The sequence below is a fragment of the Lissotriton vulgaris genome, chromosome 2_1, assembly GCF_964263255.1.
Source record: "Lissotriton vulgaris chromosome 2_1, aLisVul1.2, whole genome shotgun sequence".
NCBI lineage: Eukaryota > Metazoa > Chordata > Amphibia > Caudata > Salamandridae > Lissotriton > Lissotriton vulgaris.
In genome coordinates this window covers 1,794,880,477-1,794,899,716 of record NC_141687.1, presented here as the reverse complement: position 1 = coordinate 1,794,899,716, position 19,240 = coordinate 1,794,880,477, and the positions used below count along the sequence as shown (strand labels likewise).

At 45.5% G+C, this 19,240-nt stretch overlaps 1 protein-coding gene across 1 annotated transcript in view; it reads left to right on the top strand.

Moving 5' to 3' along the window:
* Nucleotides 1-19,240, top strand: part of MRPL21 (mitochondrial ribosomal protein L21) — a 146,953-nt gene that overhangs the window by 25,909 nt on the left and 101,804 nt on the right. The window contains exon 3 of the mRNA XM_086957843.1: nt 13,109-13,194. Coding sequence (XP_086813969.1) covers nt 13,109-13,194 — 86 coding nt within the window. The remainder of the gene's footprint in view (nt 1-13,108; nt 13,195-19,240) is intronic.

The window sequence follows — 19,240 nt, the reverse complement described above, 5'->3', positions numbered from 1 at the left end:
AGATCAGAGAATCCGCCTCGCTCGGTCTGCTGCCTCTGTACCAGCTGATCAATGCCTCCTTTTCATCTGCCACTGTGCCTGCCAAGTAGAAACAGGCCTGGGTTAACCCTATCCTTAAGAAGCCCACCTTGGATTCAACTAAGCCCGAGAATTATAGACCTATCTCTCTCCTCCCCTGGGTGTCAAAGGCGGCCGAAGCCCATGTTAATAGCATACTTACCAACCTCATGCTCTACAATATTCTAGATGTAACTCAACATGACTTCTGCGCCGGACATAGCACAGAGACTGCTCTTCTTGCTATGGCGGAACATCTGCGGACCATTCTGGATGCCGTTCAAATGGCGGCGTTGATTCTACTAGACCTCAGTGCCGCCTTTGACACCGTCTCACATGAGGTTCTGCTCAGCTGCCTGGAGGAGGTAGGGATCTCAGATCTGGCCCTTGAATGGTTCAGATCCTTTCTGACAGTAACATCTTTTCGTGTGTCCACTCCTCCATTCCTATCCCAAGCATATGCGATAGAACAGGGTGTACCCCAGGGCTGGGCATTAAGCCCCACTTTGTTCAATCTTTATGTTCAGCCGCTGGCTGCTGTCGCCAGAAAATGGGACCTCACCATGGTCTCTTATGCAGACGATACGCAGCTGGTGGTTGCTCTTTTGAGTGGCTCGAGCTTAAACGTCTCCCAAGTTTAAAAATTGACTTGCTGCCGTGGCAGACTGGATGACGTCAAATTGATTGCAGTTGAATGCAAACAAAACCGAAGTTTTGATAGTCTGTAAGAACACTGAGCTACGGGGTGACCAGTGGTGGCCTACTCCTTTAGGTAAGGTTCCAGAACCTAGGAATGAGGTTAAAAACCTGGGGGTCTGGATAGACCCCTCTCTTAGTTTTCGCTGCCACACAAAAAAAACGCTGCCACCTGTTTTTGCATTTAACCTATCATAAAAAAAATTGACGCATCCACTCGACAGCTGATAATTCAGTCTACCATCCTCTCTTGTTTGGACTATGCTAGCTCTCTGCTTCTAGAGGCTAATCAAGCCGAGATCACCCGGATGCAACGTATTCAGAATGCAGCTGCCAGGGCCCTAGTTGGCCTTCCACGGTTCTGCTCTACTGCCAACACCATCCGGAGGCTCCACTGGCTCCCTATGGCACAAATGATTCAGTTTAAAGTGCTCTGCCTGTCCCTTAAAATTCTGAAATTGGCCATGCCTAAAATGCTTGAGAACCTGCTGACCCCATACGTCCCCTCACGTGCATTGCGCTCTATGGGGCAGTATTTGGTCACTGTGCCTCTGATAAAACGCTGCAGAGGTGGAGGTCGTTCCTTTTGCTATTTGGCAGCTAAACTGTGGAATTCATTACCAACCCACATACGTGAACTAGATAACCTGCTGACCTTCAGGAAGGCAGTTAAGACCCATCTCTTTCCCTTAAAAAAATTAAATCTTGCTGAGCATGCCTTACTGGATCTTCTGTAGTAAGCTTTTCTTTTCGCTGCTGTAAGCTCCGGGACGCCCCTTCGCTGGGGCAGCTGAGCGCTATATAAGTAGTTATAACATAACTTAACATAGTGTTACCCGGTCCTTATTCCCTTTTCAAGCATCGGGGCAATAGGGGCTGAGTAAGGATCTCTGGCACCCCAGCCTACACTCCTGTCCCCCAAGACGGGGTACGCGCGCTCATTATTTCAAATGCCTACATACTAATTCTCCTATCTGCACTGATTACCACTTCTCACCACCCCCTTTCCTCCATCCCCTGACTTCTCTAGCTCACCGGGTGACACCATCATATGGGGTGACACCAATCTGGTTACGCTGTGTGTTTAACACAGCTCTGCAGCCTCGCCTCTGCTCTGCTTGTCAACAAATACTGTAGTGCACGCCACGCACCGATGCACGCACCACCTACTAGCATAGTGGTGATGGTGCGATGCGCGGCGGCGTACCCAGTTTGTGGGTCCCAGGGCCGTCAATCTTATAGCGTTACTAATGACGGCCCTGGGCCTGCCCCCGCAGTGTGTTCCTCTCATGCGCGCCACCACCACGTGCTTAGACTGAGAATCTTGGCAGAGGAGGGCTGCTGGCCCAGCCACCGCCACAGTGGAGAGTCTAGAGAAAAGGTAAGATGTCACTGGGCCCTTCAGCTGCCGGCAGGTCTGTGCTTGTTGGCCTCCTCACACTCCAGCACAAGGCAGGCCCACCACTGGGGAATCAGCGGGCCCAGCCACTTGCTGCTTCAAGTCCTTCTGCAAAAGTAGGCCCCGCTGGCCCCTACGGGAGATGTCATACGTACATCTGGTCCACACGTTCCAGCCCGCTCAAAATCTCGGCAATTAGTGGATCGGAGTATCGGACCTCCTTATCAGTCTTTTGGGACGCTCTTTTCTAGCGCCGCCGGTTCTAGATCAGCCACAGTCGTTAGGCCCAACAGCCGCAGCAGCATTCACCAACAACGCTTTTGCACAGTACCACCTGGTCTTTTATATCTTGGTTGTCCACTCTACCATCGACTCTGTCCCTCAGGCTGCATGGCTCAGCCCCGGGGTCAAGAACAGTAGGATGCGCCTGTCCAATCATGGTCATAAATCCTTTTTTTTTTTTTTAAATATTCAGGCAAAGCCATACAAGGTTTACATATAATAGAAGATACAAATGTATTAATCGCCTACAATAATCGGTAATATTGCAAAGATTTAAAACTTTAAAAAAAATCCCAATCCCTAGAATAGTGCTCATTATTCAGACAAACAAAATAACATATCAGTGTACCACACCTATTAAGTCCTCTAGATAGCTCATCCCTATTTCGTGACGACAGATTATGTTAAATGTACACTCGGATACTGCGATCAGTTTATGTATGCTTATGTCCAATCTTCTTTCATTGCGTCACGAGGCAATTTGCAGTACTGCACTGCTCAGCATCTCCCTTAAAGCACTGCGTTTCCATTGCTGCAGTGCGTGACCTCGTGGCGCTGTAATGCACCCAAGAAAACCCCTTCTCTGCAACTGCACTGCTCGCCGTCTTCTTCATTGCACTGCATTACAATAGCTGCATTACTCGTCCTCCCGGCGCTGTGCTGCTCCCAATCATCTCCCCTGTTTAAGCCCTAGCTAGCTGCACTGCTCTCCATTTCTTTATAAAAAACAATTTGATGGACAGAATGTAGATCAATGTCTTACATTCACCCCAGTACAAGGATCTGGGCCTAAATCCATCGTTTTTTGCACTCCACACCACCCTGGGTCAGATAATGGCTTTATGCAAATCAGCTCTGACCCTGTGCCCCATGGGAACAGTCCAGTCCGAACTACAACAGCCATATCTTTCCCAGACCGGAATCAAGCATCCGAGGACCGGACCGGTTTCGAGCTAACACCTCATCAGCCCGGCTAGCTTGACTCCAGTGGTGTGGAGGCTCTGGGACCCACGTCTGAGCTACCCCAGTACACTCAGGGAGAAAATTACAAAAAACTATTTGATGGACAGAATGTAGATCAATGTCTTACATTCACCCCAGTACAAGGATCTGGGCCTAAATCCATCGTTTTTTGCACTCCACACCACCCTGGGTCAGATAATGGCTTTATGCAAATCAGCTCTGACCCTGTGCCCCATGGGAACAGTCCAGTCCGAACTACAACAGCCATATCTTTCCCAGACCGGAATCAAGCATCAGAGGACCGGACCGGTTTCGAGGTAACACCTCATCAGCCCGGCTAGCTTGACTCCAGTGGTGTGGAGGCTCTGGGACCCACGTCTGAGCTACCCCAGTACACTCCGGGAGAAAATTACAAAAAACAATTTGATGGACAGAATGTTGATCAATGTCTTACATTCACCCCAGTACAAGGATCTGGGCCTAAATCCATCGTTTTTTGCACTCCACACCACCCTGGGCCAGATAATGGCTTTATGCAAATCAGCTCTGACCCTGTGCCCCATGGGAACAGTCCAGTCCGAACTACAACAGCCATATCTTTCCCAGACCGGAATCAAGCATCCGAGGACCGGACCGGTTTCGAGGTAACACCTCTCATCAGCCCGGCTAGCTTGACTCCAATGGTGTGGAGGCTCTGGGACCCACGTCTGAGCTACCCCAGTACACTCAGGGAGAAAATTACAAAAAACAATTTGATGGACAGAATGTAGATCAATGTCTTACATTCACCCCAGTACAAGGATCTGGGCCTAAATCCATCGTTGTTTGCACTCCACACCACCCTGGGTCAGATAATGGCTTTATGCAAATCAGCTCTGACCCTGTGCCCCATGGGTCCAGTCCGAACTACAACAGCCATATCTTTCCCAGACCGGAATCAAGCATCCGAGGACCGTACCGGTTTCGAGGTAACACCTCTCATCAGCCCGGCTAGCTTGACTCCAGTGGTGTGGAGGCTCTGGGACCCACGTCTGAGCTACCCCAGTACACTCCGGGAGAAAATTACAAATAACAATTTGATGGACAGAATGTAGATCAATGTCTTACATTCACCCCAGTACAAGGATCTGGGCCTAAATCCATCGTTTTTTGCACTCCACACCACCCTGGGTCAGATAATGGCTTTATGCAAATCAGCTCTGACCCTGTGCCCCATGGGAACAGTCCAGTCCGAACTACAACAGCCATATCTTTCCCAGAACGCTTTTGTAGTTCGGACTGGACTGTTCCCATGGGGCAACAGGGTCAGAGCTGATTTGCATATCGCCATTGTCTAACCCAGGGTGGTGTGGAGTGCAAAAAAACAATGGATTTGGGCCCAGATCTTTGGACTGGGGTGAATGTGTGACATTGATCCACATTCTGTCCATCACTTGTTTTGTTTGCAATTGCCGCCATAAGTGCGCTGGGGATGCTCAGACGTGGGTCCCAGGCACTCCACACCACTGGAGTCAAGCTAGCCGGGCTGACGAGAGGTGTTACCTCGAAACCGGTCCTCGGATGCTTGATTCCGTTCTGGGAAGGACATGTATGTATGTATGTATGTATAGGCATTTATATAGCGCACTACTTGCCCGGAGGGTCCCAAGGCGCTTCGACCGCTGCGAAACCCTTCCTGGCTTCCCTGAGAGATGGTCCCTTAATGGGTATCTCCAGGGTGAGACCAGGCATCCCCGGCGGTCTGGTGGGGCCGTTAGTGAAGATGAGGCAAGCTAATGCCCAGAGTTGCCGAGTGTGATCGCTGATCAGAGTGGGCACCGAGGCGAGAGAATTATCGAGTCCGCTGACCCTGGTCCAGAAACCTGCCGCACCGGGAATCAAACCCTGGTCCCGGGCCGTCCTCTGCTCTCGGGTCTGCCGCCTCGGCTTTTGTAGTTCGGACTGGACTGTTCCCATGGGGCAACAGGGTCAGAGCTGATTTGCATATCGCCATTGTCTAACCCAGGGTGGTGTGGAGTGCAAAAAAACGATGGATTTGGGCCCAGATCTTTGGACTGGGGTGAATGTGTGACATTGATCCACATTCTGTCCATCACTTGTTTTGTTTGCAATTGCCGCCATAAATGCGCTGGGGATGCTCAGACGTGGGTCCCAGGCACTCCACACCACTGGAGTCAAGCTAGCCGGGCTGATGAGAGGTGTTACCTCGAAACCGGTCCGGTCCTCGGATGCTTGATTCCGTTCTGGGAAGGACATGGCTTTTGTAGTTCGGACTGGACTGTTCCCATGGGGCAACAGGGTCAGAGCTGATTTGCATATCGCCATTGTCTAACCCAGGGTGGTGTGGAGTGCAAAAAAACGATGGATTTGGGCCCAGATCTTTGGACTGGGGTGAATGTGTGACATTGATCCACATTCTGTCCATCACTTGTTTTGCTCTCCATTTCTTTATAGCACTGCATCACAACTACTGCAATGCACGTCCTCGCTGTGCGGCACTGCACCCAATGCCCTTGATCTGTCGTAGCCTTTTTCCCTTGGCTCCCATTCTTGCTATGCATTGTGCTGTTATGACAGCCTTCCCCAAACCACCCCACTGCACTGCACCCCATCCTTTTCTCTGCACTGTACCCCCTTCCTTTTGCCTGTCTGCACGCTCTTGCTGCACTGCATTACTTCTCATTTCTGCACTCTCCTTCGTTGCAGCGGAGTTTCCAGTGGGGTATTTGCTCAGCAGCCCCTTGCTGACAACACTGCACCCATCTCTGTATTGTCCACTTACACACTGGACTGGAGTGCCCCGGATGCCCGAGGCCCCACTGCATCACTCCATCTTTCTGCACTGCTCCAGTGTGGACTTTCTTTTGCACCATGTACCATCCACTTTGATGAACTCCACCCTTCGCCCTTACTACACTATACACATCTGTCACTCACTGCACTTCGCTTCCCTTGCCGCACTGCACTCTACTATTGCAATGCCCTCCCCCCTCTCAATACTCTGCAGGCCATCGTTGCTACACTGCACCGGACACCCTCCATTTAATGCAGTGCAGGCCTCCCCCATGCAGCACTACACCCCCGGCCGTGCTGCCCCGTACACATCCTCCTCTGCTGCACTGCTTTTCTTTATGATTTACTGCATTGTGCTTTTTGCTGCAATGCAGCAGTTACCTCTTGTGCACTGCACCCAGCCCGCTTCCTCTGCACCCCAATCGATTGAAACTTCCCTTTGTTGCACTGACCTACCTACAACCCTCACCCTTGCTGTAAAGCACCATCACTCCACTGCTGCAGTGCATCTCGAGCTGCTGCTCCCCAGCAACTTCGAAGCACCGAACAACTTCCCCCATGCTGTACTGTACACGATCCTTCTGCTTCACTTTACTGCTCCACTGTGCCTCCTGGGAGTACAGCAGATACACCCGTACTGTACTGCATGGCCCTTGAGGCCATCGACTGGCTGCACTGCACCCCTTTGTTACTGTGTAGCACAGTGCAACCTCCGAAAGAAGCAACTGCCCCTCACATCTGTTACACTGCAAAGCACTGCAGCCCCCTTACTAAGATGCCCACATCCTCTTCTGCATCAGAACCTCTCCCCTTTCCCACACTGCACTGCTCCTACATTTCCTACTTCGTCCTGGTACTCTTTCCCAGACTGCATCTCTTGGTGCAGTGCACTGCTCCCCACTGTCGCACCATCTAACTCTTCTCTACCTCATACCCTGCTTGTTCCACCGTAGCTTCCACTGCCCCCTTTCTAAGCGCCCTGGGCCTGCAGCGCCTCGTTGCACGGTGTCCCGTCACTTTGTGCTACCGAACATCCGTGCTGCACGGCTGCTCACCAACGGCGCTCTCAAATACAACCCTGCCGGCCAGGCTAGGCTCCAGTCTGTAGCCGGGCAGCATTTTCTTATTCAGAACGTTCAGCGCTCCCCTCACCTGCATAATACCCCTCGGTGCATAACTCAGTCCAAAAACTGGTAACAGTAAGGTACACCAGGGCAGGCAGGACTTCTCTCAATTCTCAAGCAGGTTTCAGCGGTGTTCTACTGACAGATTGTGGCCTCCAACAGCTAGAGCCTGAATACAGTGTGGCCATTTTGCTCGGCGGCTGTCTGGCGCACCTTGTGTTCTCCCGTACCTGTCTGTGAGTTGTTGGTCCATTCTCCGGCCTCAGTGTCAAGTGATTGATTTTGCCCATACACTAAATTGAATGGACAGTTGTGCCCCATTAAGACTACTTTTGTTTTTGGGAAATAGGCAATTCTGGGGTGCTCCTGAAATGTTGCTGTCGTGCTAATCCTTGGGATGGTCTGGTCTGTCCTTCGGCAAACAGGATCTTTTGTAGGGGCTGTTTCATCGATGATGCATCTTTTATTATTCTTGCAATATGTCTTAATTTTATGCAGATTGTTGTAATCACTGCTCTGTAGTACTGGTGGCATCAAGGGTAGACATACATCTCCAATAGTACCATGTCAACCGACAACCCTGTGCTTTTGTGATGGGACATGAGTGCTCTCATCCTGTGTAGTCACTGTTTTTAATGTTTTTTCTTAACAATGTCTTATTATTTGTGGTTGTCTTACTGTGTCGTTTGGAGAGGGTCTTTCCTTGGCGCTTGGGGAAGTCAGTGTGGGTGGGTGGTGTCTGAGGTGTGTTCTCTGGTTTCATGTAGAGCTTTCAGGTCTCTTTAACTCGCAGTGGCTCACAATGGATCTAATCAATCACACTACTCATTAAGGCCAATTGTGAAAGCATTTAGAGTGGCTAAAAATTCACGAAATGGAAGATGAGTCAGGGCTGGGAATGTTCTTGCCTGTTTGGACAGGCATAAAACAGACAGGACATATTTGCAGGAGAACCACCTTCAACTGGATAAGAGACTGGGATTGCATAGCAATGGGGATATCATCAACACTTTCCATCCTATACATCGCACAAAAGAAGAGTGGCAATCTTGATTTGCAAACATGTAATGTTTAAAGGTATCTGGAGTGGGGGTGGGGTTTCATCATTCTGGTTACCAGATATGGCTTGAACACGGATTGCTCCTTAATTATTCCAAATCATTGTGAAAGAGTGATCATGTTAAGACCCACAAATACGGCTAAATCTATTATTCAATTGTTTCAACACTGGAGGTCCATGTGGTAAGTCGTGAGGGGGTGACACCATAAGTTACCCGCACCGGGTGACACCAACCCTAGTGACGCCACTGCGTCTCTGCATATCTGCTCTCACAGGAGAAAGCATGCTACACCGATGAGTGGCTCTTAGAGAGCTCCTGTCAGTGGTGCGCCAGATCTTGTTTGTGTCTGTCTGTATCTCACACACAGACGCTCCAACAAGGATCCTTTGGCTCAAGGTAGGTGGCACAGAAAAGTCGGCAGAGCAGCCCGACAATATCACCACACAAAATTAGAACAGTCAGCGCTCTCGGGTAATGCCAATATGCAGTTTATTGATTTACCTGGTGCATTAAACTGCATATTGGCACTGCCTGAGAGCGCGGACTATCTGTTCTAATTTTGTGTGGTGAAATATACATATATATATTTATATATATATATATATATATATATATATATATATATATATATATATGTGTGTATATATATATATATATATATATATATGTAGTATATATTTGTTATACATTTCTTTTTTTTACAGGCGTGGAACTGGGCGGCAGATCTCCTTGTTATGTGTGGCTCTGTGTAAACTCCTCTGTTATTCTCATCTGAGCAGGGGAAGATGGGGTGGATGGGCCACACATAACATAAAAATATAGGATAACTGTGAATAATGGAGATGTTTTTCACCTCTGGGTTCTGATTGACCTCGTAGACAACTCCAACTTGTCTCTCGTTGATGTCTCTAAAACCCCTATGAGTAAGCCATTCAAGGGCTGGGTGCGCCAAACGCCCTCTGGACGTAGGCATCCTACATGAGAAGTGTGTGGTACTCTGTCCCGAGGAATAAGGATTGCTAGTGAGTTTGGCGGCGCGTGCAACTGTGAGTCCCCGAGGAAAAAAGTGAGGATCACTTCAAAAGGGGCTCCGATTAAACACGCAAGGCGTAGGCCATGTATTGTAAGGCAAAAATCAGGGTGACGAAAAATCATATTACAAAAATTAGTGTATGTGTCACTCGGCAGGTTAGAATGTGTTGCAGGTGACAATGTAATGTCCCCTCTCTCCCTTCCAGCACACATCTTTACTTAGAGAGGCTCGTCTACGCACTTCCTTTCGCTGTGTTAACGGCCGATATCTGCCCCGAATGCTTTAAATTGACTTCCCGTCATTATGCGTAATTATTTGTTTGTTGCTGATCTAATGCTGTCCATTAGAGGCAAGTGCTGTTTCTTGGAAAAAACGGCGCTCTGTTATTTGCAGAACCTTTCTGTCGGCAGAACTTCTCAGAATTGTACCTTCCTTTCTTGACCTGCTAAACTTTTCAATATTGCTGGGGCCATGGAAAATGGATTCATGGTAAACATAGAGGCTTATCCTTGCATATCCTGTCTGTTAATGGAGGTTTAACTGAGTCTACCCTAAGGATCAGTTGTCCCTTTTTCCACGTCTGTTGTGGGAACAAAAGTCTAGTTAACATTCTCACTGTTGAATGACCTTTCAAAACAAACCTTGCAGCAGAAATGTTCGATTCATTTGGATTTCTCTAGGGAAAAATACAAAGGACGGGTGGCATCCTACTCTGTTCTCCCAGCACAGTACAAAAAAGATGCGTCACTCAAAAACAAGTCCTTGGCATTATTTGGTGATTGGTGTTTCAGTTGTAATTAAAATGTCAAAATCCATTCATGTAATCTGCTCAATTAATTTTAATTGTTTAGCTATTAGCAATCCTGAGCCAGTTTAACCTCTTAACGAACTAGGACATATGCTCTTAGGTGTTGAAGCGGCTTAAGAAATAGACGTGTATGATGCTGGTCCTTTTCTTATTTGCTTCCTTCCTCCAGAACTAGAGCCAGCACACACACATAGTAGCTTCTGCTTCATCCTCCCACTAAGGGGCAGTGTAGAGTATCATGGAGCTCCTCCCTCTCCTCCTCAGTATCTGCATGCCAATACTAGTACAAGATGTATGTCTGGTTGAGTTTCAAACGTGTCTTATGATACCCATATTCATATAATTTTTTATTTAGTATTTGTCGTGACAAGCCCTTGCCACATCTTCCTGGATAACAGTGTGGAGGATCATATTAACACTGAAAAAAACAGCCATTCTTTTGTTAAAAAGGTGCAAAAACTAAGGTCTCTATAGTAGAAGGGGTTGGTCTTGGTTTCACAGCTCCCCTTCTTTCACCAGCTAATTAGCCTTAACCACTGACCTCCCCTCTTGCGGCCGATCGGAAACCTGGGAATCCTTTTCAAGTAGGACCTGTGATGCTATGTGGTGGTTTTTTGGAGCGTTTGGTTACCGAGGATGGTGTTCTGGCGCTAAGATGAGTGCTAAAAGAATGCTCATCAAAACAAGGGGCTAATTGTAGTATAGCCAACTTTTCATGAAATTGTGAAGAGGTAGAAGATGGGTTTGAGTGTGCAGTTAGACGGGAAGCCCTTTACCAGAAAGAGGCTGCAGCTGTGGAAAAAGCCCCACCTCGTGCTCTGACTCGACAAAACCTTGGCACAAATAAGAGATTGCTAAAGATAATTTCTAAGTTCTCATAGAGTGGTAAGAGACAAACCTCCTAAAAAATAGCTAGAGCCAAGGCCATGAACTGCTTTAAATAGCAGGCAGAGTGATTTAAACCTGTGTACGCTTTTTGATGGGAGCCCGTGCAGGTCAGTTAAGGCTCTGGTGGCTGATGAGTACTTTGGAAAGGAGAGGAGAGGAGAGGAGAGGGCTAGTCTGGCGGCTGTGTTTGGATCTGTTGTGGTGTAGAGTGGACATATGCCGGAGCATCTATGTAAAGTGAGTTGACTACTGCCGGATGGTAGATGCACGGGATGTAAGGAAGAATTTTTCCCAAGAGTTTGAAAAGCAGATAGCACAAGGAGGCCAATTTATTCACCTAAAATGTGAGAGAAAGATCATGATCTAGCATGAATCCAAATTTAAGTCTTTAAATTTGGGGGAATCAGCTGTGACCTTGTCAATTGAGAGAAAATAGAATTTGTGTCACGTCCACGTAGCTCTAGAGGTTAAAACAAAAAAAGAGGATGAAAATTGCTAATGGGCACACAATGATATTTAATAAAGTAGGACTCTGGGGAGATCCCTGAGGGAAGGCTTGAGCTACCGAATGGGAATATGATCTGAACGGAGGTATGAAAACCGTCTAGGATCGGTGTTACAGGTAACAGTTGAGCCATGCCAAGGTTTGGTTTAGGATTCCTCTCAGGTGATATAGAAAGAATGAGTAGGAGATGGTAATCCAGCAACACCAAGACAAATTCCAGCAGCACCAGCACAGATTCCAGCTGCACCAACATAGATCATCAAGTACTGACACCAAAGTGGTTTCCTTGCTCTGGACTGGTCGAATGCTACATTGGAAGCTTTTTCGAGAGGCTAAACCATAGCAGAAGGTCGTTGGAAGTCCATGGCTGATGACTGACATACCCTTAATCGTCCGCTCCAGCCAACGATCGTCAATTGAAAAAATAATTGAAAAGGGATCTAATCTAATTGATTTTAAACTAGCACCATCTGCACCACTGGAATCTAACCCCTTAATTACATGTTTCTTGTTTATTATTTGTTTGCTTCCCTCCTAGTGCTCTGAAGTGTTTATTTGTGGTGTTATGTAAAACTCCATATAAATAAAAAAATATTACTCTTCACACCGTATAAGACGTCTTTCTGTTGTGTCTTTATTAACAACAAAGTAGATGGTCTTATATGATAAGTTCATTAAATGGTGTTCATGAAGTTGATGTTTACAACACACTGTGTTAAATATTTACTGGTTGTGTTGGGACAGTGTTTGTTGTGTGCATGTGTTAATACTGAATAGGCCACGTTACATCGCATGCGTTTACAGTGCATGCCATTACAAAGCGGTCATTACAACGACTGCGGTGTTACATTGCATACCACACAACGCAAGTCATTACAACGACTTGCTGTAGGGGCAGCGCTAGATTTTGTAATATTATAATTTACTATTCCAACTCCAGTCTGTGCAACAGTAGGAAAGGTGTTGGATTTTAAATCCAACACCTTTTGCCACCTACAGCAAGTCGTAACGACTTGCATTGTACTGGTATGCGATGTAACAACGTGTCATTGTAATAACCGTGTTGTAATGGCATGTGTTGTAACATATGCGTGGTAAACTATGTTTACTGTTAATACAGTAGTCTACATTTATTTTAAAGTCTGTTTGAGATATTGGATATAATAGGTAATATTTATTGGTGAACTCGCTATGTTTCTTTCCATCGGACCTATTTTTGAATGCACTGATAGTTCCACTTCATGTTTGTCTTCCTCCTGACTCCTTTGCAAACTTAAGTTTTCCTCTTTCTTCTGTTTCAGTGATTTGCTTGTTTAAAGCGCAGAAGTTGTGTATAAAAAAACATAGCTAGGATTTTAATCTTAATCTGCTATACGAAAAATGTTCTACATTTACAGGTTATTTTAGCATAGTCTGATATCTGTGAAACATATGTTGTTGACTTTTATATGTACACACTTTGAGCATTTGCTACAGCTAATTGTGGTCTATTTTGGCAGGTATGTACCTAAAACCTCACTGTCTTCACCACCATGGCCTCAGATAAAACTGCCAGATCCACGAGAAGAAGCCATACAGCATGCTGGTCAGTTGAGTGGCGTGATTTCCTTTTAGGACCAGTCTGGTTCCCATGCATTGAATTGTAATAAATAAATGTACACTCATTTTTGAAATTCTAGTATCCTGAAATCTGTGTTTGGCCATCACCAGCCGCAGATTCTGTCAATTTGTAAGTGACATTGCTTCAGTAGATTATTATTTGGCTATCATTTTGTTATGCTACCTTTAGTTTTCTTCTTAAGAATTCAAGTTGAACCATGGCCTTCGATAGCTTTTTCCTGTTGATTTCTCAGAGGAAGCCTTTACTTTAGCTGGATCATTATAGCATCATATGCCTGTTTTTTAGCCTTGTTCTCAATTTAGGTGCATTTATTTGTACTCATTCATTGTATCTATTGGATTATAGAAATGTGAGTCCTTCAAATTTACCACTTCAAAAATGGGCGGCCAAGAGCTCCTCTGTCCACCCATGGTTAGAAATATGCTCCAAGGTTCAATCGACAAACCTAGCACCTTTTCTACAGGAGTTATTCCCATGTCTGGATGGAAGTGTCTGCTGATGCTGAGTCTGTGAATTAAAACCCTGAGGCGTTTAACCTTTGTTCGGTATTTATGCACCTGTTCAACTTCTGAGTGCAAAGACAAGGTTTCAACAATGCAATGTATACGTTTTAATCACGTTGATCCTTCATATGCTCCTTCTATTCCATCTAGCTTTCATCCATTTCATTATTCAACTTTTATATTTCTTGCTGAGTCAAATATAATTTGTAGGATCTTTTAATATTTTATTTTCAGGAGTTGTGCTTTTGTAGTTTGCTCCAAACCTCTGTTAAATTGGGAGCGCCAAATTAATAATGAGAACATGCTAAGCCTCTCCCTTAGCACCTCTCTAATTCTTATTTGTAAGATTAACGTGTGTCTCGTCCCCCCCCGGCTAAAAATGGAATTGCCACATTAACCCTTGGTGGCATTTATATTTTTATAATCTGTTATTAGGATAGATGCAGAAATGTACCAATGCTTCTCTCTTCTCCGTCGATAAAGGTCTTGTCACCTTTAAGTTGTTACATTTGTACTACAATCGTGTCTGTGTTTATCTGTTCCCTGCCCAAACAATCATTGGTAGGCAGCTCTTCCTTTTAGCAAGGCGATGCCACTTGGATTAAACCTTTTCATTTAGGATTTGGAAGCTTCTTTAAGAGAATATATTGAGTACCTTGATCCAGATTCCGGCACTACTTTTATTAGTAACTCTCTCTTAAAGGAAGCCATGTTTGCTTTTACATTTTGATAGAGTATCTCTCTTTGTCTCCTTTTTCATGACGCTATTAAGGCACTATATTTCAGTAATCGAAATTAATTACTTGACCAGCGCCAATGAAATGTTCTGTATAGTATTCACTTTACAAGTGATCATGTTCACCTAGTCACTTGTGACTATTCACTAATATTTTCCACGCTGTCTGACAAAGGTTTGCCTCTGTGGCTCAGGCTTTACTGTGGTGGGACAGCCGTTTCAGAAGCAGTGGGTTTGAGTTCTGCTAATATTTTGAACTTACGGTGATGGGTGTAAGTGCGCTCTGTGCTTTTTAAGTATCCTGACAGAGCTTCCCCTTAATTCTCTGTTGCAGAGATTCTGCACAAACACAGAACTATGCGTAGGATTATGGGACCTTACTGCATAGGGGCTGAGTCATCCTACCATCTTAGTACCAATGAGCCCAGGGCCAACTAGCTATAGTGTCTCACTCAAGTGGTTAGACTCCCCAGAACACAGCACTCCTGACTCTCTCAGGAATTGCGGTTGCAAGACACACCCTTTCGCTCACACACTTGTACTTGCCCACATTAAGATCTGACAGATACACGAACAAGTTTAAAATATTTATAAGTTGCTCTATCATACAGTATACGGGCCACAATAAGGAGGAAAATGCATATCACAAATACGGTCAGCATAGCAAGTAGCCCGTAAATCATGGAAGGAGCTGTCATTATGAAAAGACCATGTAGTCTAATCTCCCTTCCCTTGTATAGTAGCAGAATGATATATTAGAAGATCTTTGTGCGTTATCTGCAGACTCCATACCTCAGTCTTTAGATGGTAGATCTGCATCATTGGTACTGTCTTGCTCTTCTCCCTGGAAAGGTCCCTCTCGAAGTGTTTTCCACCTATTCGTATATTCCAATAACCAAAGGACGCAGAAAGTCTCTGTTTTAACTTTAAATTAGACAACTGCACCACGCTCGCCGGGGCCCTTGTTTTCGGGCCCCCGGGACCTGTGGGCAACTTCTTAGACACTCTGGGAGAATATCTGAGCTCCCTCGTGGTCCAATACTCAAATTTTACCATCCTAGGTGATTTCCATCTCCACCTAGAAGCCAGCGATAGTTCCAATACTAAGACCTTTATAGAAATCATGAACTCTGGGCCTAAAACAACAGACTCAGGGGCCCACTCACCAGGCAGGACATAGCCTGGACGGGATATGCACTAACGCCACTAATCTAACGGTTGCCCCTCCGGTCAAGGTAATTTGGTCAGACCATAAATTAATTCCCTTCAATTTTTGTCTATGATAATGCTAAAAAAAGCAATCAATTCCAGCAAATTAGCCCCCACACGGAATTTTAACAACATGCTATCTAACCCCAACCTACAGAACATGGCGGAAGCCACCAGACCCATCCTAACCGGAAATCTAGAAACTGACAATAATCTATTTCATAAATGGATGCTGTCAATGGCCAACACTCTAGCCCCACTAAAGAAAATCACCATAAAAAAAATCAGCTCCTTGGTTCACTCTTCACTTGAAAGCCTTGAAAGGTCTGTGTAGACAAACAGAAAACATGGAGGAAACACTATGAGGCTGAAGATATGAAGCTCTTTAAATCAGCTTTCAGAGCATACCAACAACAAATTAAAATAGAGAAAAAGAATCACTACACTAATCTCCTAAACAGGGCGGACGACAATCAGAAAACCATTTTAAATACAGTAAAATCTTTCACAACCTACTAATCTAGACCGTGAAATCCCTGCCTCACAGGAACTATGCAATGATATTGCCGAGTTCTTCGACAAAAAATTAAAGACATAAAGAAAGATTTCGCAGATATACCACCCCAGCCAATCAAAGCCCAGGAAGTAGAAGCAAAAAAAGAACTTACAGATTTCAAAGAAGTTAACCTCGAACAATCCAGGCAGGCCATCCTTTCCTGTAAGTCAGGCTCTCCGTTCGAACCATGTCCGTCAAAAATCCTACATCCATTGGTGGACACAGTAAATCCCGTTATCAACCAGCTCATAACTACCACGTTTAGGCTGGCTAATATCCCTGACATCTGGAAAACTGCTGCTGTCAAGCCACTCCAAAAAAAAGAAACTCCCGGACCCCTCCACTCTCTCCAATCTCAGACCCATCTCCCTACTACATTGCCTTAGCAAAATTACTGAGAAATTAGTCCATGCCCAACTTAATGAGTTCCTAAAAGAAACTAACATCCTGCATCCCAAGCAATCAGGTTTCAGACCAGGCCACTCAACGGAATCAGTTCTGCTTTACACCACCTATTCCCTCAAGTTTGTCCTGGATCAGGCCAAGGAAGCAGTACTGATTCTGTTGGATCTATCCGCGGCTTTGAACACTGTCTCTCATGATATTCTGTGAGACCGATTGAAACACAGCGGAATAAATAACAAAGCGTTAGCCTGGATTACATCTTTCTTAGACAAAAGGAACCAGATTGTAACACTTGGTAGCTTCAGAAGGAAAGTGGCTATCATCAGGGGTTCCTTAGGGCTCCTCCCTGAGCCCTACCTTTTTTAATCTTTACATGTCACCACTTCTCTCGCTGATAGCGGCTTTCGATATTGAATCAATTGCCTACGCGGATGACACACAACTGATCCTTACCCTGGACAAAAACTCCACAGCAGTGGAAGAGAAGTTCCACCACGGTCTCATTGCAGTAATGAACTGGATGAAACTAAATCACCTCATATGTTATAACTCCATAACAGAAATCATGCTGTTTGGAAAGTAAAATGTTTTTAGACCCATCAAATGGTTGCCCTCTGATTCAGATGCCCCACCTACTACAGTAGACACTGCAAAAAATTTAGGAATAAAATTCGACCCCTCACTATCCTTTCACAAACAAGCACTTACCATCGCAGGCATGTGCTTCCAAACTATAAAAACCCTCCCAAAATGTTTTTACCTACTCCCCCTGCACGCCAGAAAGACTGTTGCAGTGGCCATGATCTTATCTACTGCAATAGTCTCTATGCAGGAACAAAAAAGACAGTCATGAAAAGACTACAGGTGGTCCAAAATACGGCGGCAAGGCTGGTACTCCGGCTCCCCAGGCACTCTTCTTCAGCTGAAGCACTCAGAGTACTTCACTGGTTACCAGTCCACAAAAGGATTCTTTTCAAAATCCTGACCATTGCCTACAAAGCCATAAGTGAAAGAGATCCAGAATATTTAAGGTCCAAAATCAAGCCCTATAACACCAAACAAACTCTGCGGTCCACATCAGAGAACCTGCTAACTGTCCCCAAGTTCAAATTGAAAACCCGGGGTGAAAAGTCCATGGCTGTTCTGGGAACAAAAGCATGGAAAACACTACCCACTCAGCTGAAGCACACTCATAAGGAACTCACCTTCAGGAAACTCCTCAAAACTTGGATCTTTCCCATCCCAGACCACCAAGCCCGATCACTGATTTAAACCACCCCACTCGCAGTCTCCCTTTCCTCTGGTAAACATCACCACTCATCCCCAAACGCCTTTCTTTTCTTCTTTCCCTCCGCAAAAGCGCCTAGATGCTCCTTGGAGTGAACATTGCACTATACAAAAACCCTTTTCATTCATTCATTCACAAGACCAAAGTACGTATTCCCAAACACCAGCTGCATCGATATGTTCTGTCTAGGTGCTAGGGCCTAACCAGAACAGAATAACAAGGGGCATTGTTGATCGACCTTGCTCACAATGTTCATACTAAATCCAAGAAACCTGCAGGGTGTGAACACAGCAAAAGGTTCTCATGTGAAAACGGCAAAAGAGACATTTGCTAAATAAACTGGTGTAGTAACGTGTGCAAAGCAGCGAACAATCTGCAGCGTGCTCATGCTAAATTAGAGAAGACGACAATGTCCCCATGGGCCATGTGACATCTTTTAGCATTTTTCAGTGTTGTTATAAAGTCTTATTTTCAAGAATTTCATCGATCTCAGTGCATCCCATTTGTCTTAAATCCATGTTTATCCTGCCACAGTATGTGGATGCCCCACATGCTAGTCGCCAGTACTGGAAACCCTGCCAGAGATAAACATCAGTCAGGCTAACGACTCCTGCACAGTACTCTTATGTGATCTTTTGGTTTTTTTTGTGCCCTAGTGTACTTCATTTATATGCTTTCTTCCATACAAAACTGCTGGAATCATGTTCTGGCTCTTTTGTTATGGGTTTTAGCACAGTTAAAGAAGCTTTAGTCTATTTTTCATTCCTGCTCCCAGCTCTCCATTCATTGTCTAACTTCTGGTGGTGCACCAGGCCACCAGAGCTTTAATTCATAAAGAATTATAACATGTCGTCATTAGATCAATAAATAAACATATATATTCAAACGTGAGTAGTTCTGGACAGTCCGTAAGAACACACAGCGGCACACCTGAGGATGGCACTGTGCTAATCCTATGCTTAAAAACCTTGCTAGAAAAACAGACATTTGAGGTGAGCAGAGTCAGAGTGTTGATGGGTGCTATATACAGGAGCTGCTCTCCACCTAAATTTGGGAACCAGCAAGAGTTATCTGCTTCTATGTGTGTGTGTTTATGTATGCACATATATGTGTGTGTGTGTGTTAGAAATGGGGGTCTCCATTTGTCAAGGGTTTGCATCTTTGTCCAAATAGGGATCCTTCTTCCTACACAGGGTAAGGAGGATACACTTCTAAAATAACCCCTGCTCACCCCTTTGGTAGCTCGGCGCTGCGTTGGTCTCTTCAGCCGTGGTCCCACGATGCGTTGATTCTTGCAGCCGCACAGCAGGGCC